General features: G+C 38.3%; 1 protein-coding gene across 6 annotated transcripts in view; it reads left to right on the forward strand.

The window, feature by feature from the left end:
* Positions 1 to 15,939, forward strand: part of LOC130159241 (neural-cadherin-like) — a 67,129-nt gene that overhangs the window by 37,997 nt on the left and 13,193 nt on the right. For all 6 annotated transcript variants that reach the window (XR_008825677.1, XR_008825676.1, XM_056360632.1 and 3 more), the window contains exons 18-28: positions 311 to 1,925; positions 3,731 to 3,824; positions 5,009 to 5,193; positions 5,406 to 5,635; positions 8,823 to 9,100; positions 9,994 to 10,208; positions 10,952 to 11,079; positions 11,686 to 11,813; positions 13,955 to 14,078; positions 14,647 to 14,827; positions 15,722 to 15,888. Coding sequence is in view for 4 of the 6 variants with exons in the window: in XM_056360632.1 (XP_056216607.1) it covers positions 311 to 1,925; positions 3,731 to 3,824; positions 5,009 to 5,193; positions 5,406 to 5,635; positions 8,823 to 9,100; positions 9,994 to 10,208; positions 10,952 to 11,079; positions 11,686 to 11,813; positions 13,955 to 14,078; positions 14,647 to 14,827; positions 15,722 to 15,888 (3,345 nt within the window). In the remaining 2 variants the exon portion in view is untranslated. The remainder of the gene's footprint in view (positions 1 to 310; positions 1,926 to 3,730; positions 3,825 to 5,008; positions 5,194 to 5,405; positions 5,636 to 8,822; positions 9,101 to 9,993; positions 10,209 to 10,951; positions 11,080 to 11,685; positions 11,814 to 13,954; positions 14,079 to 14,646; positions 14,828 to 15,721; positions 15,889 to 15,939) is intronic.

The following is a 15,939-nucleotide window of genomic DNA, read 5'->3' on the forward strand; positions in this document are numbered from 1 at the left end:
GTGATCCTAAAATGCAAATAATTACATTTTAAAATAGCTATCAGAATAGCATATTTAAATTACCTCTACAAGTACGACAATATTATTTTAGTATTAGAATATCTACATTGTTATTGTAGTGCAAAGCATATTTACTTACTCTGAATTGTCCCTCAGCTGCCTCTCATTTGCCATTTATTTGCCCTGCACATATTAATTGCATGTGATATTCTTTTGCTTGGACTCCTTTAGACTGTAGCAGCACATAGGGTATAATGCAATCATTGCATATTTTGTAATTTCTATGTCTTTTTTTTCAAAACTTCTGTAGGTCATGGCAAATGATCCTGATAGTAATGTGGATGAAGGAGATTTGAGATACTCATTGCATGGGCATGGTGCAACAGATATTTTCACAATAGACGAGAAAACGGGCAGCATTTACTCTCACAAGATGCTGGATCGGGAAGAGAGAGCACTGTGGAGATTTGTTGTATTGGCTACTGATGAAGGTGGAACAGGACTTACAGGATTTGCTGATGTAATTATTAATGTGTGGGATGTAAATGACAATGCACCCATGTTCACATGCATGCCTGATGATTGCAACGGGAATGTCTTTGAAAATTCTCCTGCAGACACATTAGTCATGGAAATGGGTGCAGTTGATCGGGATGATCCAAATGTAGGTCTTAATGCTGTCCTGACTTACAGGATAACAGAGAATGTAAAAAATGAGTTTGGTACCGACATGTTCAATATCGATGCCAATACTGGTACAATCCATGTAGCGGGGGGAATGCTAGACAGAGAAAGGACTGAAAATTACTTTCTTACTGTTGAAGCAAGGGATGGGGGAGGGCTAACGGGAACTGGCACTGCCACTATCTGGATTGCAGATGTCAATGATCAAGTACCTAAATTCACAAAAAAGGTGTGGCAGGCAGTAATTCCTGAAAACAGTGCCATCGACTCAGAAGTTCTGCAAGTGTGTGCTACAGATGCAGATGTTGGGGAAAATGCTGACTTAATATTCAGTATCATCGGTGGAGACCCAGACCAGAAGTTTTATATAGAGAGTGACAAAGAATGGCAATGTGCCACCATTCGACTGAAAAAAGAATTGGATTTTGAGAATGCACATGAAAGGCAGTTTAATCTTACTATTACAGTAGAAGATCTTGATTTTTCTAGTATTGCAGTATGCCTGATTGAAGTTGAAGACTCTAATGATCATAGCCCAGTTTTCCTTTCTCAGTTTATTGAGACAAGCCCTGTCTTTGAAAACATGCCTGTAGGTGCTACAGTAGCCACAGTGAGAGCTACAGACAAGGATTCTGGTTTGAATGGGAACATTATATATTCTATAAAGTCAGATTCGGATCCTATCAGACAGTTTGCAGTTGACCAATATGGTCATGTCGTTGTGGCAAATACACTAGATCGTGAAGCCATTCAAAAATACAGTTTAATTGTACAAGCTTCAGATCAAGGGACACCTGCCCACACTGGAAGCATTACAGTTTTGATTAACTTGCTTGATGTTAATGACAATGGACCAAGGTTTGAGGCACCATACACGCCTGTAGTTTGGGAAAACATGCTGAGGCCTGAAATTGTGTATATGAACCATACATCAAAGCTGCTTCATGCATTTGATCCGGACAGTGAGGAAAATGGGCCACCTTTCACATTTTCATTGCCACCAGATTATCAGAATTCTTTGGATTTTTCTCTTACTGACAACAGAAATAACACAGCAACTGTAACTGCTTTGAGGTCCTTTGACAGAGAAAAGCAGAAGGTGTTTCATCTGCCAGTAGTTATAACAGATAGTGGGATTCCAGCTATGAGCTCTACAAACACCCTAACTATAACAATTGGTGATGAAAATGACAACTGCCATGAATCTGGCCATAAGGAGGTCTATGTGTACAGTTACAAAGGTAAGTACTATCTGGATATTATATCAGATCCATGAATATAGCACAGTTTTACGCATGATTTTGCTCTTGCGGTTCTTAATTAATTTTTTTAATAGTTTACGTATTTCAAACCTGAAACTACAATTCTATAAACTACTAAATGATGTGAATGAGTAAAGTATATTTGCAAAGCTCAGACCCTAGTGTGTAAAAGATCACCTACCAAAAAACTGTTAGCTGCAAACAAGTATATAATGCACTTACAGAAAAAGCAGTATTTTCATAAAGTGATAAAAACTGTTTTCCGTCCACTAGTTTTTCACTCGCACAGAGGAAAGGGGTTTTGTGTGTGCATGATGCATGATATGGAAAGTATCTGATGCTGAGAGATCTGATGGGAATGGCAGAACTGAAGCAGGGAGAAACAGAGGTTCATAGATGAGCCCTACCCAGTAACTGTAGGTCAGTCCCACCTCTGCTGTGACAGCCACTGTGTGGCAGAACAGGACAGAAATCTTGAACAGGGAGGTTTTCTGCTGGCAAGAAGGGGTCTAAGAAAAAGCTGTGTCAGTGCTTTGTTAGGAAAAGAATATAATGTTTGGGGTGCAGTAAATGACTGCTTTCTAGAACATGTAGTCTTTGAACTGGGAGAAAAAAAAAGATGCTGTTCTAGAAGTGTTCTTGAGTGATGTGCAGTACATACTTCAAGAAGTACTATCAGGAGAGCTGCTCTGTGATAGCAGCCACAGTACTATGAGGTTTAATGTTATAGTGGGAGAGAGCAGAGCAAATGCATCCGTTACATGAATGTTGTATGTTTTCTCATCAGAGTGGTTTAGCAGAGGATGAGTAGTTTAATAATATTTTCTAAAGCTTGTCTTGGATTTCTGTTACTGTGTTTTTCCTGAAATTACCTGTAAAACTTGACCTTAAACTAGTCCTGGTGGCCCTCGTTAAGCATGGCTTATTATGCCTTTCCCCAGATATTCCATTCTTGGGGAATTCCATAGACTTGGCTGTATCTAAGTTATCATTGCAATAGTAGAATTTCTGATAAATATTAGACATGTTAATCTGTGGGAGGTATTTTGCAGTGAGTTATTTTTGTGGAATTCAGTATACCTAAGCTAGAAAAAGATGTGACCAGATCCTACCATAGAAATGAGAGAATGAACTTTCTCGGGTGGATTGGCTCCAGATATGAATCTTAAAAATTTCCCATGTTGCTGGATCTTGGCTGTGACGTTCAAAGGTCTCCTTCCTTGGAGTTGCTCCTTTTGCTATTTAGAACAGTTGCTTGGGTGTTCCACTTCTGTGACAGCCCACAGGGGTTTGAAAAAAGGGCCAAGAACTGGCACAGCTTTGTGGCTTCTTGCCCATTTCCTTTTCTTAGTCATGTCCTTATCTCCCAGCTGCATCCCACAAGATGCTCTCCTTCTTTCACTGGATTCCATTTGTGTGCTGTTTGAAATAATAAGAGTAGCAGTGAAACATACGGGGATTAATTCCTGACGTGGTGACTTTTTTTTTTTTTTTTTTTTTGGTCTGGTAAATTATATAGAGTTCTATTTATGTATCATTCTGTAATTGTATTGTGTTATTTTCAGCTTTACTTCTTTCTTGTGACATCCATAGTGTACTCACATTTTCAGAACTGGCAGAAATCGTATGACAAGCTATATATTATTTTAAGGATCCTGGATCATAACCATCACCAAATTGAGCAGGAATCTGAAAATAACAGATGTAGTAATGAATGCAGCAGAATATAAAGTGCACTGAAAAGCAAAAATTAAATGCAGATTTATTATAATTTATCTCAACAGGAAAATGGTCAACAACAGTGCTTGGGGAAGTGTTTGCACCAGATCAAGATGACTGGGACAATAAAACATTTCTCATTGAAGGAAAACTGCTCAAGTGAGGATTGTATTTGTGTCAAAATGAGTGATATTTATGCTTCTGTAATTATTTTACTCACCATGTATTTCTCTGTGTTCAGGTTTTGCATAAAGCCAAAGTCATTGAGTGTACTAAGGAGTGTACCTTCTGAATGCTCTTTTTCTTTTTTACTTGGGTAGCTAGGTATTAAGAAATTAATGCATTAAATTTTTTTTTTCCAAGAAATTGCAGGATCACACCATAATGCTGATTTTTTAGTCGGATGTCATCACTGTTTTATTTAAAAATGTACATTCTGTAAGATGCAATTTAAAAATAGAGTTTTTAATACTTGCTCTCAAATGTTAGAGTTGATGGAATACAAATCCCAAATTTAAAAGGGCAGAGTGGAATCACTTCATCTAAAGTGGAAGGGAATTTGGTGATCTCCTTTGATGGCTAAATTTACAATTGCATGCGAAAACCATGACTCAGATTAGTGGAGTGTCTTCTGTTAACTGAAATGTTGAATTGGATCCTTAATGCCTACTTATACATTATTTGTTCATATCATAAAGTTGAGATGGCATATAGCATAATTGTATGCTCTTTGAAATGCAGAAAATGGGTTTGAAAATTATTATTTTTTTTGTTTCTGCTGTGAATAAGAATTCAAAAGCTTTAGGTAGCCGCAAATTAGACTGACTTTCTGTCCATCAGCAGCCCCTGGACCTATTCCCATATTAAGAGGTTACTGTTCCATAATAGTGGTCATGGAATATTTCCACAATTACTGATTATTGTCCCTGTGAGATGGCAAATTAAGATGATATCAGAGATTTCATCCAGTCCTTATCGTGTTCCAGATGGGTAGATGAGCATCTGTAACGACTTTGTGTAGTTTTATCACTTTTTTAGTACTTATCTCATAGACCTGCCCGTGATGACAACGTTGAACTCCGTGGTTCAACTACACGCTGCTTTTACTCAACTTCGGGAAAGTGTGGGGATTTGGGAGTGGCAGAAACATCTTTCTATAAGCTCTGCAGATAGTAATTACTGAATTAAGATGTTTCTGGTGCTTTTCTGAGGCTGTTTACTAATTTGTGTAAGTTTTGAACCTATAACCTTCATAGTAACATTTAAGGCCTCCTGAATTACGTTAATGAATAAAGTGCTCAATTTTAATTTATTAAGGTTTCTAATTGAAGATTTATGTCTAGGTCTTTCAGATTAAATCAGAAGACTGGTTCTTTGATGATGGTGGATAACACTTCCCAAGGAATATACAACTTGAAAGTTAGAGTTTCTGATGGAGTTTGTCCTGATGTTATATCTACAGTACGAATCCATGTCAAAGAGCTGGAAAATGAAGCCATAAAAAACTCAGCCACTGTGCGTCTTTCAGGTTAGTTTCATTTGCTGGTGATAGTTTATCTATATAGCTGCCTCTATAACTGAATAATTATGTGATGTAGGTATCATTATATCAATACTTGATTTATCACGGTAGGGCACTTTCCTGTATGTTTCCATATTGTAAAATAAGAAATAAATTGAGAAATTAACCTATGGACTCTCAGTATTTCATGTTTATCTCTTTTTAAATCCCAAACTCAGATGTCACAGCAGAGGAGTTCATAAGGAGAGACAAACATGGCAAAACAAGACATGGCCAGTTCAAGGAATTACTAGGAAAAATGTTACCTGCTAAGCTTAGTGATATCATTGTCTTCAGTGTGATGAACATAGATGGAAGACAGACAGATGTAAGATTTGCAGTCCGTGATGGCTCGGCATATTACAGACCTGAGAAACTACATGCTGAGATGGCAGCATTTAAAAATGAGGTATATTCTCTAGGGTTATCATGCATCTATGTAATTCACCCAAATACTGAGGTTTTAGGTTATATATCCCAAACCTCAATAGAAGAATATGCTAGATCTACAGATAAGTATTTTTTCCAGCTTCACTCAGGACAAAAACGCTTGTCAAGCAAGTGCTTAATTCAAGCTTTCTCCCTTACCCTTATCTCATACCCTTACCCTTGTCTCATACGTACAATTATTATACAGTTGTACTAACTTCTGGTTCAATAAATATAACGACTTTTTAGTCGCAGAAAGATGGTTCTCCGTTCCCTTCATGGTACAGTTACCTGTGTTTCATTGTGTAATCTATCAGACTTTTGAAAATGATGTCAGAAGAAATCCTTGGAAGCTAAAGTGGTACTGTAGTACAGAGAATGTCTTGGAAATGACAGCTTTTTGGATGTTCCAGATGCTGATGATTTGGGTAATCACATCAGCTTGTTGTTAGACACTTACAGTAGAGGCTTGATGCCACCCAGATGGAAATTCTACTGTACAAAGAGCTGACACCTTATATAAGTGCTGGAAGGAATATGCAGGTTAGAAGAACAGTTACAACATCAGTGAGATGGAGACAACCACTTTTGTCATTGTATTTAACTCACCAAAGGACAACTTTAAATACAAAGTGACACCCTCCCCCATGGTTTTTTTTAAATAAATAAATAAAATAAAGGGAAAATTGTTTTTGAATGTAAGATGCGTTCCTCCCCTTCCTGGTGTTCCCTATCTGTCCTGCACGCCGTTAAACTTAATTACCCAGACACAGTCTGTCTTGGCTCCACTTTTATTTTTTGTAGTCCTCCAGATTTTGGTTTTGCTGCACTCCTGCAGATGCTTCTGAATAGATGCTAAATAGATGCTAAAGCTACTGCTTTGCACAAGGGCAAGATGCCACTGCTTGGCTTGTAATTTCCTCTGGACAAGGCAGCACTTCCTGACATGTCATTTGTGGCTATGGGGGCATATTTGGGTTTAGTACATGGTTCATTTTATGGAGGATTTTTCCTGAAGAGAAGATGGCACTTTCCCTTTTGTGAATGTGGCAGGGTCTGCCTGATTCTAGGAACCAAAGAGAAATATCTTAACTTGCCACCTGCCTACACCTTGCTGTATCTTAAATAGTTGTGTGGATTATGGTGGGACTCTGAAGAGTGACCAAGTAGGAAATATCAGAGACTAATAGTATTAGTGAAGCGTAACGACTGCTTCTTTTGCATATTTAGTGAATTACTGCAACAACATTACAGAAAACTGCATAGAATTCAAATATTCTGTCCCATAATATATGGCAGGTGAATTCATCAAAGTGGTAACAAGGGGATTTCTTCACATATTTTAATGAAAAATTATGTTTCTATCAATTATATATCACCTTTCAATATTTAATGAATAGCTCTAGTGAGTAATCACCAACAGTTTACAGAAAACCACTCATAGCTGGGTAGTTTTTGTACATGTGTTTAACTAGAAATACAGAAAATAAGTAATTAGCACTGGAGTTATTAATTGAATTGCTAAGTAAATAATATGTTTGTATTACTGCCTTGGGATATAGCTTCACAGCAACTGTTTTTATTTAGCAGAGAAATAATCCATCCCAATACTGTAAAGGAGCCAAGGTTGTTTATATACACTATGTTTTTCTATAACAGTATTACATAGCTGCCTAAATGTGCATTATAGACTCTCCACTAATGGTGATGGATGTGGGCAGCAGACATGAAACTGCATTGTCAGGATGCATCATGTCATTATAAGGTATATTTTATGCCTTTGGGGACATATTTTTCAATACATGTGACGATATTTGAGGATATACTCACAATTGATTATAAAGGTCAAAGTTCCTATAGCGGTGAATTGAGATGATTGAACAAGGGCGAAAATAAAGTAGAAGTGCTTTACTATTTGTTTTGATCCTTTCAAAGCTTATTTTTTAGATACCTGTTATACATTTTATCATTTGAAAAAATACATATTAAATGTATAAACAGAGAGAGTCTAAGTCTGATGTAATGTTGTTAGCTTTACATTTGTATACCTCAGGGTATACCACTGTGAGAGCAGTGAGGTCTCTTGTATTCGGGTTTGAGCACTAAATATGCATGATGTTAATGTATTTGAATCACCAAATACAGATCAAATTCTGAAGCTTTATAGGCACCTGTGCAAAATCCCCAAACAAGCAGAGGGAAGGAATCTGTTGTGCTAGGCAACAAATTTCATGGTAAGTTAGTCCACTGCGTAGGCTGCTGGCTAAAGCACGGAAGGTCTGAAATAACGGCAGCCCTGTTGCTGTCCTCAGGCTCTGGTGAACAGCTTGCTTCCCTTCTTCCTGCTTTCTGCTGGTTCTTTGGTCTGCTCTAATCAGAGGTTGCAAATTGTGGAGACCCTGTTACTACATTGCAAGACCTATATATACAGTGAGGCTCTTCTCTTTATTGGGGTATTTGGGCTTTCAGGTGTAACCCCAATTAGCAACAAAAACAATGTACTAGCCAAGATTAATGTGGAATAGAATACCGTATCCAGTATGCTGGCTTGACTGCATTTTGTTTCACACAGTTGTCATTAAATCTAAGTTCATGGGGCACGAATCAGTAGACTGAATCCCAATTGCTGCAAAATTGTCTTGTCAGGCCACTCTCTGTGGACGTTATTATTGAATGCAGCTCAGCCCTGCATTTTCCTGTGTCCGTAACCTTATATGCAAGAGAATATCTTGCACATAATATCTGGGTGTAACTCACAAGGAAGAATTTTTATGCTGGCTTGAGCTAAAACATGCCTATTGCTATCAGGGTGCAGAGAAGTGTGATACAGATGATGCAGCTTGGAAGGTGGAGTATCACTGCTCTCAGAGCTCTGGTCCTTGGAGAAAAAATGTTAGTAGGCCAGTATAGATTTAACATGTTCATAGTCAGTTGTGTCAGTTGAGTAAGTTTTTAGGAAATACTGCTACTGTCATTTTTTTCAAATCCTTCCTGTATTTGTCAAATCATTTTGCTTGCCTGTCTAGTCAGGGATGTTAATAATTGATACTCAAGAAACAAGCATTCCGTTAAGTCTGTGATGGCGTAGATTTTTCAGAAATTAAGGAGTAAGTAAAAGTATCCATTAAGACAAGACTGGTGATGTGTTAAACTCTATTTTCTTTTAGATCCAGTCAGCTTTACAATTCAACATTTCACAGATTGATGTAGATGAATGTAGGACTGCAAATTGTAGTGAGGGCACGGGTTGTACAAACTACTTCATCATGAGTGACATCCCAACAGTGATGGATACTGGAAGCGTGTCATTTGTCTCCGTAACAAGCAATGTCAATGCTGTCTGCACCTGTGCAGCTAGGGACCGAGTTCATCAGTCTTGTTCTTCCTACCCTCGAAGCCCTTGTCTCAATGGTGGGGTGTGTATTGACACTTTGAATGGTTACAGGTGAGGAAACTTGTATTGCGGATTCTCTTCCTTTTTTTTCCTTCGATTTTTAAAGTAATGAATGGAGCTTATAAGGTACAGGTCTTAAAAAATCATAAATGAAATTATGACTGAAGGAGAAACAAAAAAACCCCATGAGTGCATTGAAGTGCATCCTAATGACAACAGGATCTTCACTAACAGTCCAGTGACAGTGCTGTAGTCCTGACAGTGGTGGAAGTAGTGTGTGAGTGAGAAAGAAAACCCTGGAGAAAAACCAGCGGTTTAATTAACGTGTCATTTTTGAAGAACACCTAATTCAGTATGAAGGAATGGGAAGTGTGCTTCCTGGATTTCTGGTTTTTTGGTGGTTTTTTTTTTTTGATTGTTTGCTTGCCCCAGCTCAGAAGAGTCATAATAAAGGTAACTATCAGTGATAGTGGCAGGGGTATAGGGGGAGTGAAATGTAATTTAAACAATGGGTAATAAGCAGTTTAAAAAACATTAGATAAGAAACTTGCTTTATTATAGCATCACCTGGCACGTGCCAGTATTCCTTTCATGAAATTATACTGGATTATTCTAGCTAGGAATTAACCTCCCTGAGTTTTCTCTGTAATAGATTGAACAATTGATGTTTGGTGTTCTGTTATTTATTTAGGTAAAAAATTCTTTGTTCTCAAAAGTATGGCCTCCAAAATATTTCCTTTTGATGGAGATAGTATAGTGGATAAATATCTTTGTACTCTTACTTTAATAATTGCCAGGCACCCCTGAGACTCTGCTAAAATCTTTATTGTTTCACTGCTGTTTTTTTACTGTGGTTTAAGTGGTACATCTGTTGCATGTAAAGCCAAAAAAAAGTTGAACATTGGGGAATTTTGACTATTTTTTTTGTGTTTGGGCTCTTTCAGATGTCTTTGTCCTGCTTCATTTCATGGACCAGACTGCCAGCAGACTAAGCACAGTTTCCATGGTAATGGTTATGCATGGTTTCGTCCCATCAGGCCTTGTTTCAAAAGCTTGCTCTCTCTCGAGTTTATTACTGCGGTTCCTGATGGACTTCTACTGTATAGTGGTCCTTTATCAAATCCAGAACCTGGGAGTACAGAAAACTTCATTGCAATAGGTACTTCTGCAGAAGTGTTTGAAAAAATTAAATGTCTTTTGGGAATGGGTTGCTTGCGAACAGTGTAGTAAAGAGTATGAATTCTGTCTTTCCCTCTTATGACCTGATGTATTTTCTGGTTTGAGAATATTTTGACACGTTTCCTAATAGGTCGTTCTTCTTTGATGTCTATTTTTGTAGCCTGCACCTATGACTTTAGGTCCATCACAGAGTTGTAGAAATCAAGGGGAATGCAAAATAAACAGATTTATATGTATATATACATAAATACCTTTCTAGGAAAACTGTAGTGCTATAAAGGAATTTATGTACTTTGAAGATAACTATTACATGATTAACGCAGTCTTAGTCGCTTGTCATTCTTATCCAGTTTGGTGAGAAAAGAAATCCACTTAAGCTGCTTTCAGTCTTGGAGCATTTTTGCACTTTTTTTAAGCAGCAATGATTTGATGGATGAATCCAGCCCCAGTGTGCCACTGTAGGAAAATTTATACACAATTAGAACTCATTTCTTTATGTTGACACATATTTATAAGATTACTACTGCTTATTTTTTTGTGAATTAATACACAAGATGCACAGTATGGTTGGCATTTTATATTTTCCTAATTAGTTGAAAGGTAATGTTGTTAGCTGTTTTTAATCATTTACCTCATTAAATCAGTACAATCATTAACTGCTAACATATCCAAAATGGAAAGATTCTCACAGCTGAATTTAATTTCTTGTTCATGTTGTATTAGAACTCTCCGGTGGTATTCCTGTGCTGAAGATGAGCCATGGCTTGGGTTTTGTGACGCTGCAGTTTCCAAGTCACCTGAATGTAGCAGACAAAAAATGGCATCAACTAGAAGTCAGAACCAATGGTCAGGTCAGATTCGATTTTTTTCCACATCAAGATATTTGTATTTCCAATAGCATTTCCCTGTGCAGAAACAGGGTGGGTAGGAAAACCAGGCTGGTTAATTACATGTATTATTACAACTGTGTTTGTAGATTTGATGAATAATGCAAATTTTGGAAAGACAGCGTTGTCCATTCCAAATATACCTACGTTGTAATCCATGTTCTGGGATCAGAGGAATCTTTTTTCCTCCTGTTTTTTAAGTTCTGCGGCACATATGGAATGTGCATAAAGGCTTAGTTGTAATTTACGCATTCAGTGTACACATTTGGACACTGAAATCAATTACCTATGCACAAAAAGCAGATGAAAAATTACTTGCATATGCAGTTACACGTTTTGCAAAAGTGGTTAAACTACTGAAAAGCATAAATTAAATGCAGAATTGAGTGCCTTCTTTTGTTAAATGGTTCCATTTTGGCTTTACTGGTTATTGTAAGATGGAAAACAGAACAGGAAAAAACCCAGCCCTTTTCACTTGATGGTATGCAAATGAAAAAGGTGGAAATTCGATAACTTGTTTATTGAATTTTACAGAAATTCTTAATTCATTAATCCCATGTTTTGGTGTAGGATGTTCGATTCACTTTGGATCACTGCGGTGCAGCTGTTGTTTCAGAGATAGAAGGAGTAGGTAAATGGCTGTCCACTGAAGATCGTACAAATTGTGAAGTCGTTGGGTCTGTGCCACGAAGAGCAAGGTACATTTCTGAGATTCACTGAAAGACAGTGTATTTTAAGGCCTTTGAACATTTTGGCTATCGAATGGAAGCCAAGTTATTAATGACTAGGGGCATAAAACCATTTGCTTTTCTCTAGGGCCTTCTGGGCTAAGTCTGGACCTTAAAGCACTAAAACCGTTTTGAGGAACCAGTCTTCCTCCGAGTAGTGGTGCAGTACTAAATGAGAACCCTAGAATGTGGTGTGGCTAATACTGGACCTTCTGTGGGTTCTGTGTACCATCCCTTACCCACAGGATTTCTCTCACTATCTTTATCAAGTCACTGTAAGCCTGTTCTTGAAAACCTCATGAAATTAGGCCAGTCTTCCTGTCCGACTGGCGTAAGTCTGAGGGCTCCTACTGACAAGCTTTGGTGTACGTTAAGACACACTGACACATGGGATTCTCCAGTTGATCCGCCTTGATCGCGGAGTCAGAGGAAGTGCACGTGTATCCATCCCTCAGCTGATAACTTCACAGCTGGGTGTACTTGGATGAACTGCTGATTAAAGCAGGCTGAGGCTGGTGTGTCGCTTTGTGGGCTGTCTCCTAATGCGGCATACAATCCACCTGTGTGTCTTCTCCAGCAAAGTAACACAGCTGAGGTGTGATAATGACTGGTGGTTTAAATTGCTTGTACTGTTGGGTCAGCCCTTAGCCCTTAAAACTGAAAAGGTTGGAAAAATCTTATTAAAAAAGCAGTTATTACTTTCAAAGCAGAAGGATGTGTTCAGCTGTGTTCTGCAAGGGTTTGGATTCAATATAATTCCATCCTTTGAGCTGATGTTTATTGCCCTTGGTGATGACACCAAGCTGGGAGAAATGACCGGTATGTTGGAGGGCATGACTTGGAATTAAAAATGAACTCAGCAAACTGAAAATAAAACCTGAAAATACACTGTGCTTTTTCCACTATGACAAAGTATTGCATGTAAGCAGAAATAACCAGCCTCACAAAGGGAAAGAAGGTAGCAGCTGCTCAGTGTCTGTAAAAGGTACGAGTAGTGCAGCAATGCCACATTAACGTGAAAAAGATGAGTACCACACAGTAATACCTCAACATGGGGCCTCTCTAAGACATGGAAAATAACCCTTCCACTCTGGTTAGCGCTGTTGGGCCTCAGCTGGAGTTCTGGGGTCCAGTTCATGCACCACGGTGTGGGATAGATGTGTACCAATGGGGTATAGTCCAGAGAAGAGCAGTGATTGTAATCAGCTTGCTTGGAGGATAAGACCTATCAAGAATGAAGGAATTGAGGTCACTTAACTGAAAGAAGGGAAAACTGAGGAGAGGGATGAAAATTCTCAGTGTATATAAAAGCATGCTGCAAAGAGGATTTAGAAAATCTGTTTTATACAGGGCCTTAAGTTACAATGAGGAGTATTCAGGTTTTATTTTAGGGAAACCTTTGTCCTAATAAAGATACTTGAACTGTGGAACAGATGGTCTCAGCAAGTGTGCTGGCGAGCACTGGGATTAAGCCTTGTCAGCAGATGCATGGAGCCCTCCTGGTTGTGAAGGGAGTACACAAAAAAGAGAAAAATATAAGAACAAATGAAAACAAAAAATGGAGTTGATAACTCAGGGAAAAATAAACTGTGTGAGGACTAAAAGAATGTGGAATTCTTTGGCTTGTAGAGGTGGCTGGGAGATGTTGCAGAGCCTGGATGTGTGTACTGTACCTCTTAGACCACATTGACCCAACTTTCAGGTTTCTGACCTTTTATCATACACAAAACAGTCTTTGTTGTAGTATTCTTAGAGTATAGGATGAATGTGCACACAGGGAAGCACTTAAAGGAGAATATGGTGTGTAGAATATCACAGCTGTTCCTGACTTGAACACAAACATACCTGAATTATAAGTGTCCCACAGTTAAACTCCTATAGACTTCACTGTCATGTTTAAAAAATTAATCACTCCTTATTTTAAATGGCTGGGTTCTGCTCTCTGACTGACTGTAAGCAAGCGAAAGAAGATGATAAAACAGTTACATTCTTTGTTGCTTATAAAGCCTCTGTGACTTGGAAATGCAGTTTAGATGTTTATCTGCCTTATATAATGCCTATGTTTGAAGGTAAATTCACATCTGGTTTTATTATGCATATGATTTCTAAAGGTATTTGAATGTGAACCATGTTCTCCAGCTGGGTGGCGTGAAAGAATCGTTACCATATTCCTACCCGCAATTGCTGCACAAACACTTTTCTGGTTGTTTACGCAATTTCATCTTGGATACTCAGGTAAGGGAATTTAAGCATTTTGCTTTAGCAAAGGAGTAAACTTCTTTATTAAATTTTTGGGAGTTTTGTATTATCCCTGAGACTTTTACTTCCATTCGTCTATTCGATGCCCATATATCTCAGTGTAAAATACAAGAAAATGCTGGATTTTGAGGCTATAATTAGAATAACTACCTTGAAAAGTAGTTTCTCAATTACAAGCAGATGTATTTGTGAGCCAGAAACTGTGCCTTTGTTTATCCCCTACTCCATGCAGCTGTCTTCCAAGCTTCTTTGCGCATTCAGAGAACTTCTGAATGGCAATTGTATAACGGTATATTTATGCCAGCTGTCTGCTTTGTTGGGGAGTATCAGGGGTTTTTTGTTTTCGTAGTCGGTTGAGTTTATTCAAAGGCAAAATATGGTCTTGAGAAAATAAGTTGAAATCTGAATGTCAAAAAGCAAACTTAACATCTTAAGCAATGCAGATGAAGAACAGACTGCTCTGTGGTATAGCTATTCGTGTTTTAAAATGAAGTGTAAGTGTTTCTTAAATAATGTTTCGGTGTCATACAATTTTCTCTTGAAGGTATATGACCTTCAGTCTCCTGCAGAGTCCCTGAATAGCCTCCCTGGCTGCACACTTACGGATGGGAGCTGTGAGACCTTGGGGTCTTCTTCTTGTGGTGTTCATGGGAGGTGTCTTGGAGACTGGGGTTCATTTGCGTGTCGTTGTTTGCCGGGTTACTACGGCTATCGATGTGATAAAGGTGAAGTCTCTTTTTCTGTTACATTATCGATAGGCTGGTAAATTTTACAGTACAGAAAACTTAAAATGTTTGCAGGTAATGATTGCTGCGGTGGTTTGTGATGTTTACATTGCGTAAAGCCATGTTTCAGTATAGTAACCTGCAATTTTTAACAGTTTATTTTCTAATTCCCTTTGAGAAATTACTTTCTCTGTATTAGATCATTTCTTTAGTCCTGAGGGTGTTTGTGTAGAACTGTGTAATGGAGACTGCATGACAAAAGAATTGTGAAAAAAATAATGTGTTTTCATCAAAGGTTTTGAATTTGCATTAGTTTGCGCTTTCAGAAATATCCAATAACCTAAGACTTAAACGTGAGTGTGCCAGTACCACTTGCTGTGCAGAATTAGAACTACACAAGTAGAATTAGAAATTACTGCTCTGTTGGTGTCTGGAAGACACTCCATTGGTTTAAGAGTCTGTGCTTTCGGTGTAGTGGGATCTTTAGCCCTCATGGAGCCAAAGTTTGCAGCAAAAAGACAACTATAAAACAGCAGGTTGTGAAAATGTGTCGTAGCACTTAATACTTTGTCTGCAATCTCTTCTTTTGTCTTGGTCAGAGCTTCTGCTTTCCTGCCGTCATCCTGTGTGAGCATTGTTAAGGAGGAACATCAGCAGGATCAAGTCAGGAGGGAGATCACCTCTTTACAGGGGAGGATTAAGTGGGAAAGTGACTGGGGAAGTTGTGGAAATAGTTAAAGGGGCATGTCCCAAAAGACAAGTTGGTCTCATGGATCTGTGCTGTGCATTACAATTTTTTCTTTTACTTTCAACTCTTATTATTAAAATAATGCAAACAACAGTATTTCCTTCTCCTCACAAAATGCCGTAAGGGTCTCTGTTCTGTCTTTCTAGCTGCCAAAGAGTACACATTTGGGCCAGGAAGTTACATTCGCTATCAGCTTCCCATCAGCGTGCCTGCCCGTAGGACGCTGTTTGAAGCCATGATTAGGACACGGCAGCCTGACAGTGTCATCACAAGCATGTTGTCTCGAAATAAGGACGAACACATCACCCTACAGGTGAGCAAGGCATCCCAGACAGTGATAACATAAAGTTAAATCAATGCCAGT

This window comes from Falco biarmicus, chromosome 15 (assembly GCF_023638135.1).
Source record: "Falco biarmicus isolate bFalBia1 chromosome 15, bFalBia1.pri, whole genome shotgun sequence".
NCBI classification, from domain to species: domain Eukaryota; kingdom Metazoa; phylum Chordata; class Aves; order Falconiformes; family Falconidae; genus Falco; species Falco biarmicus.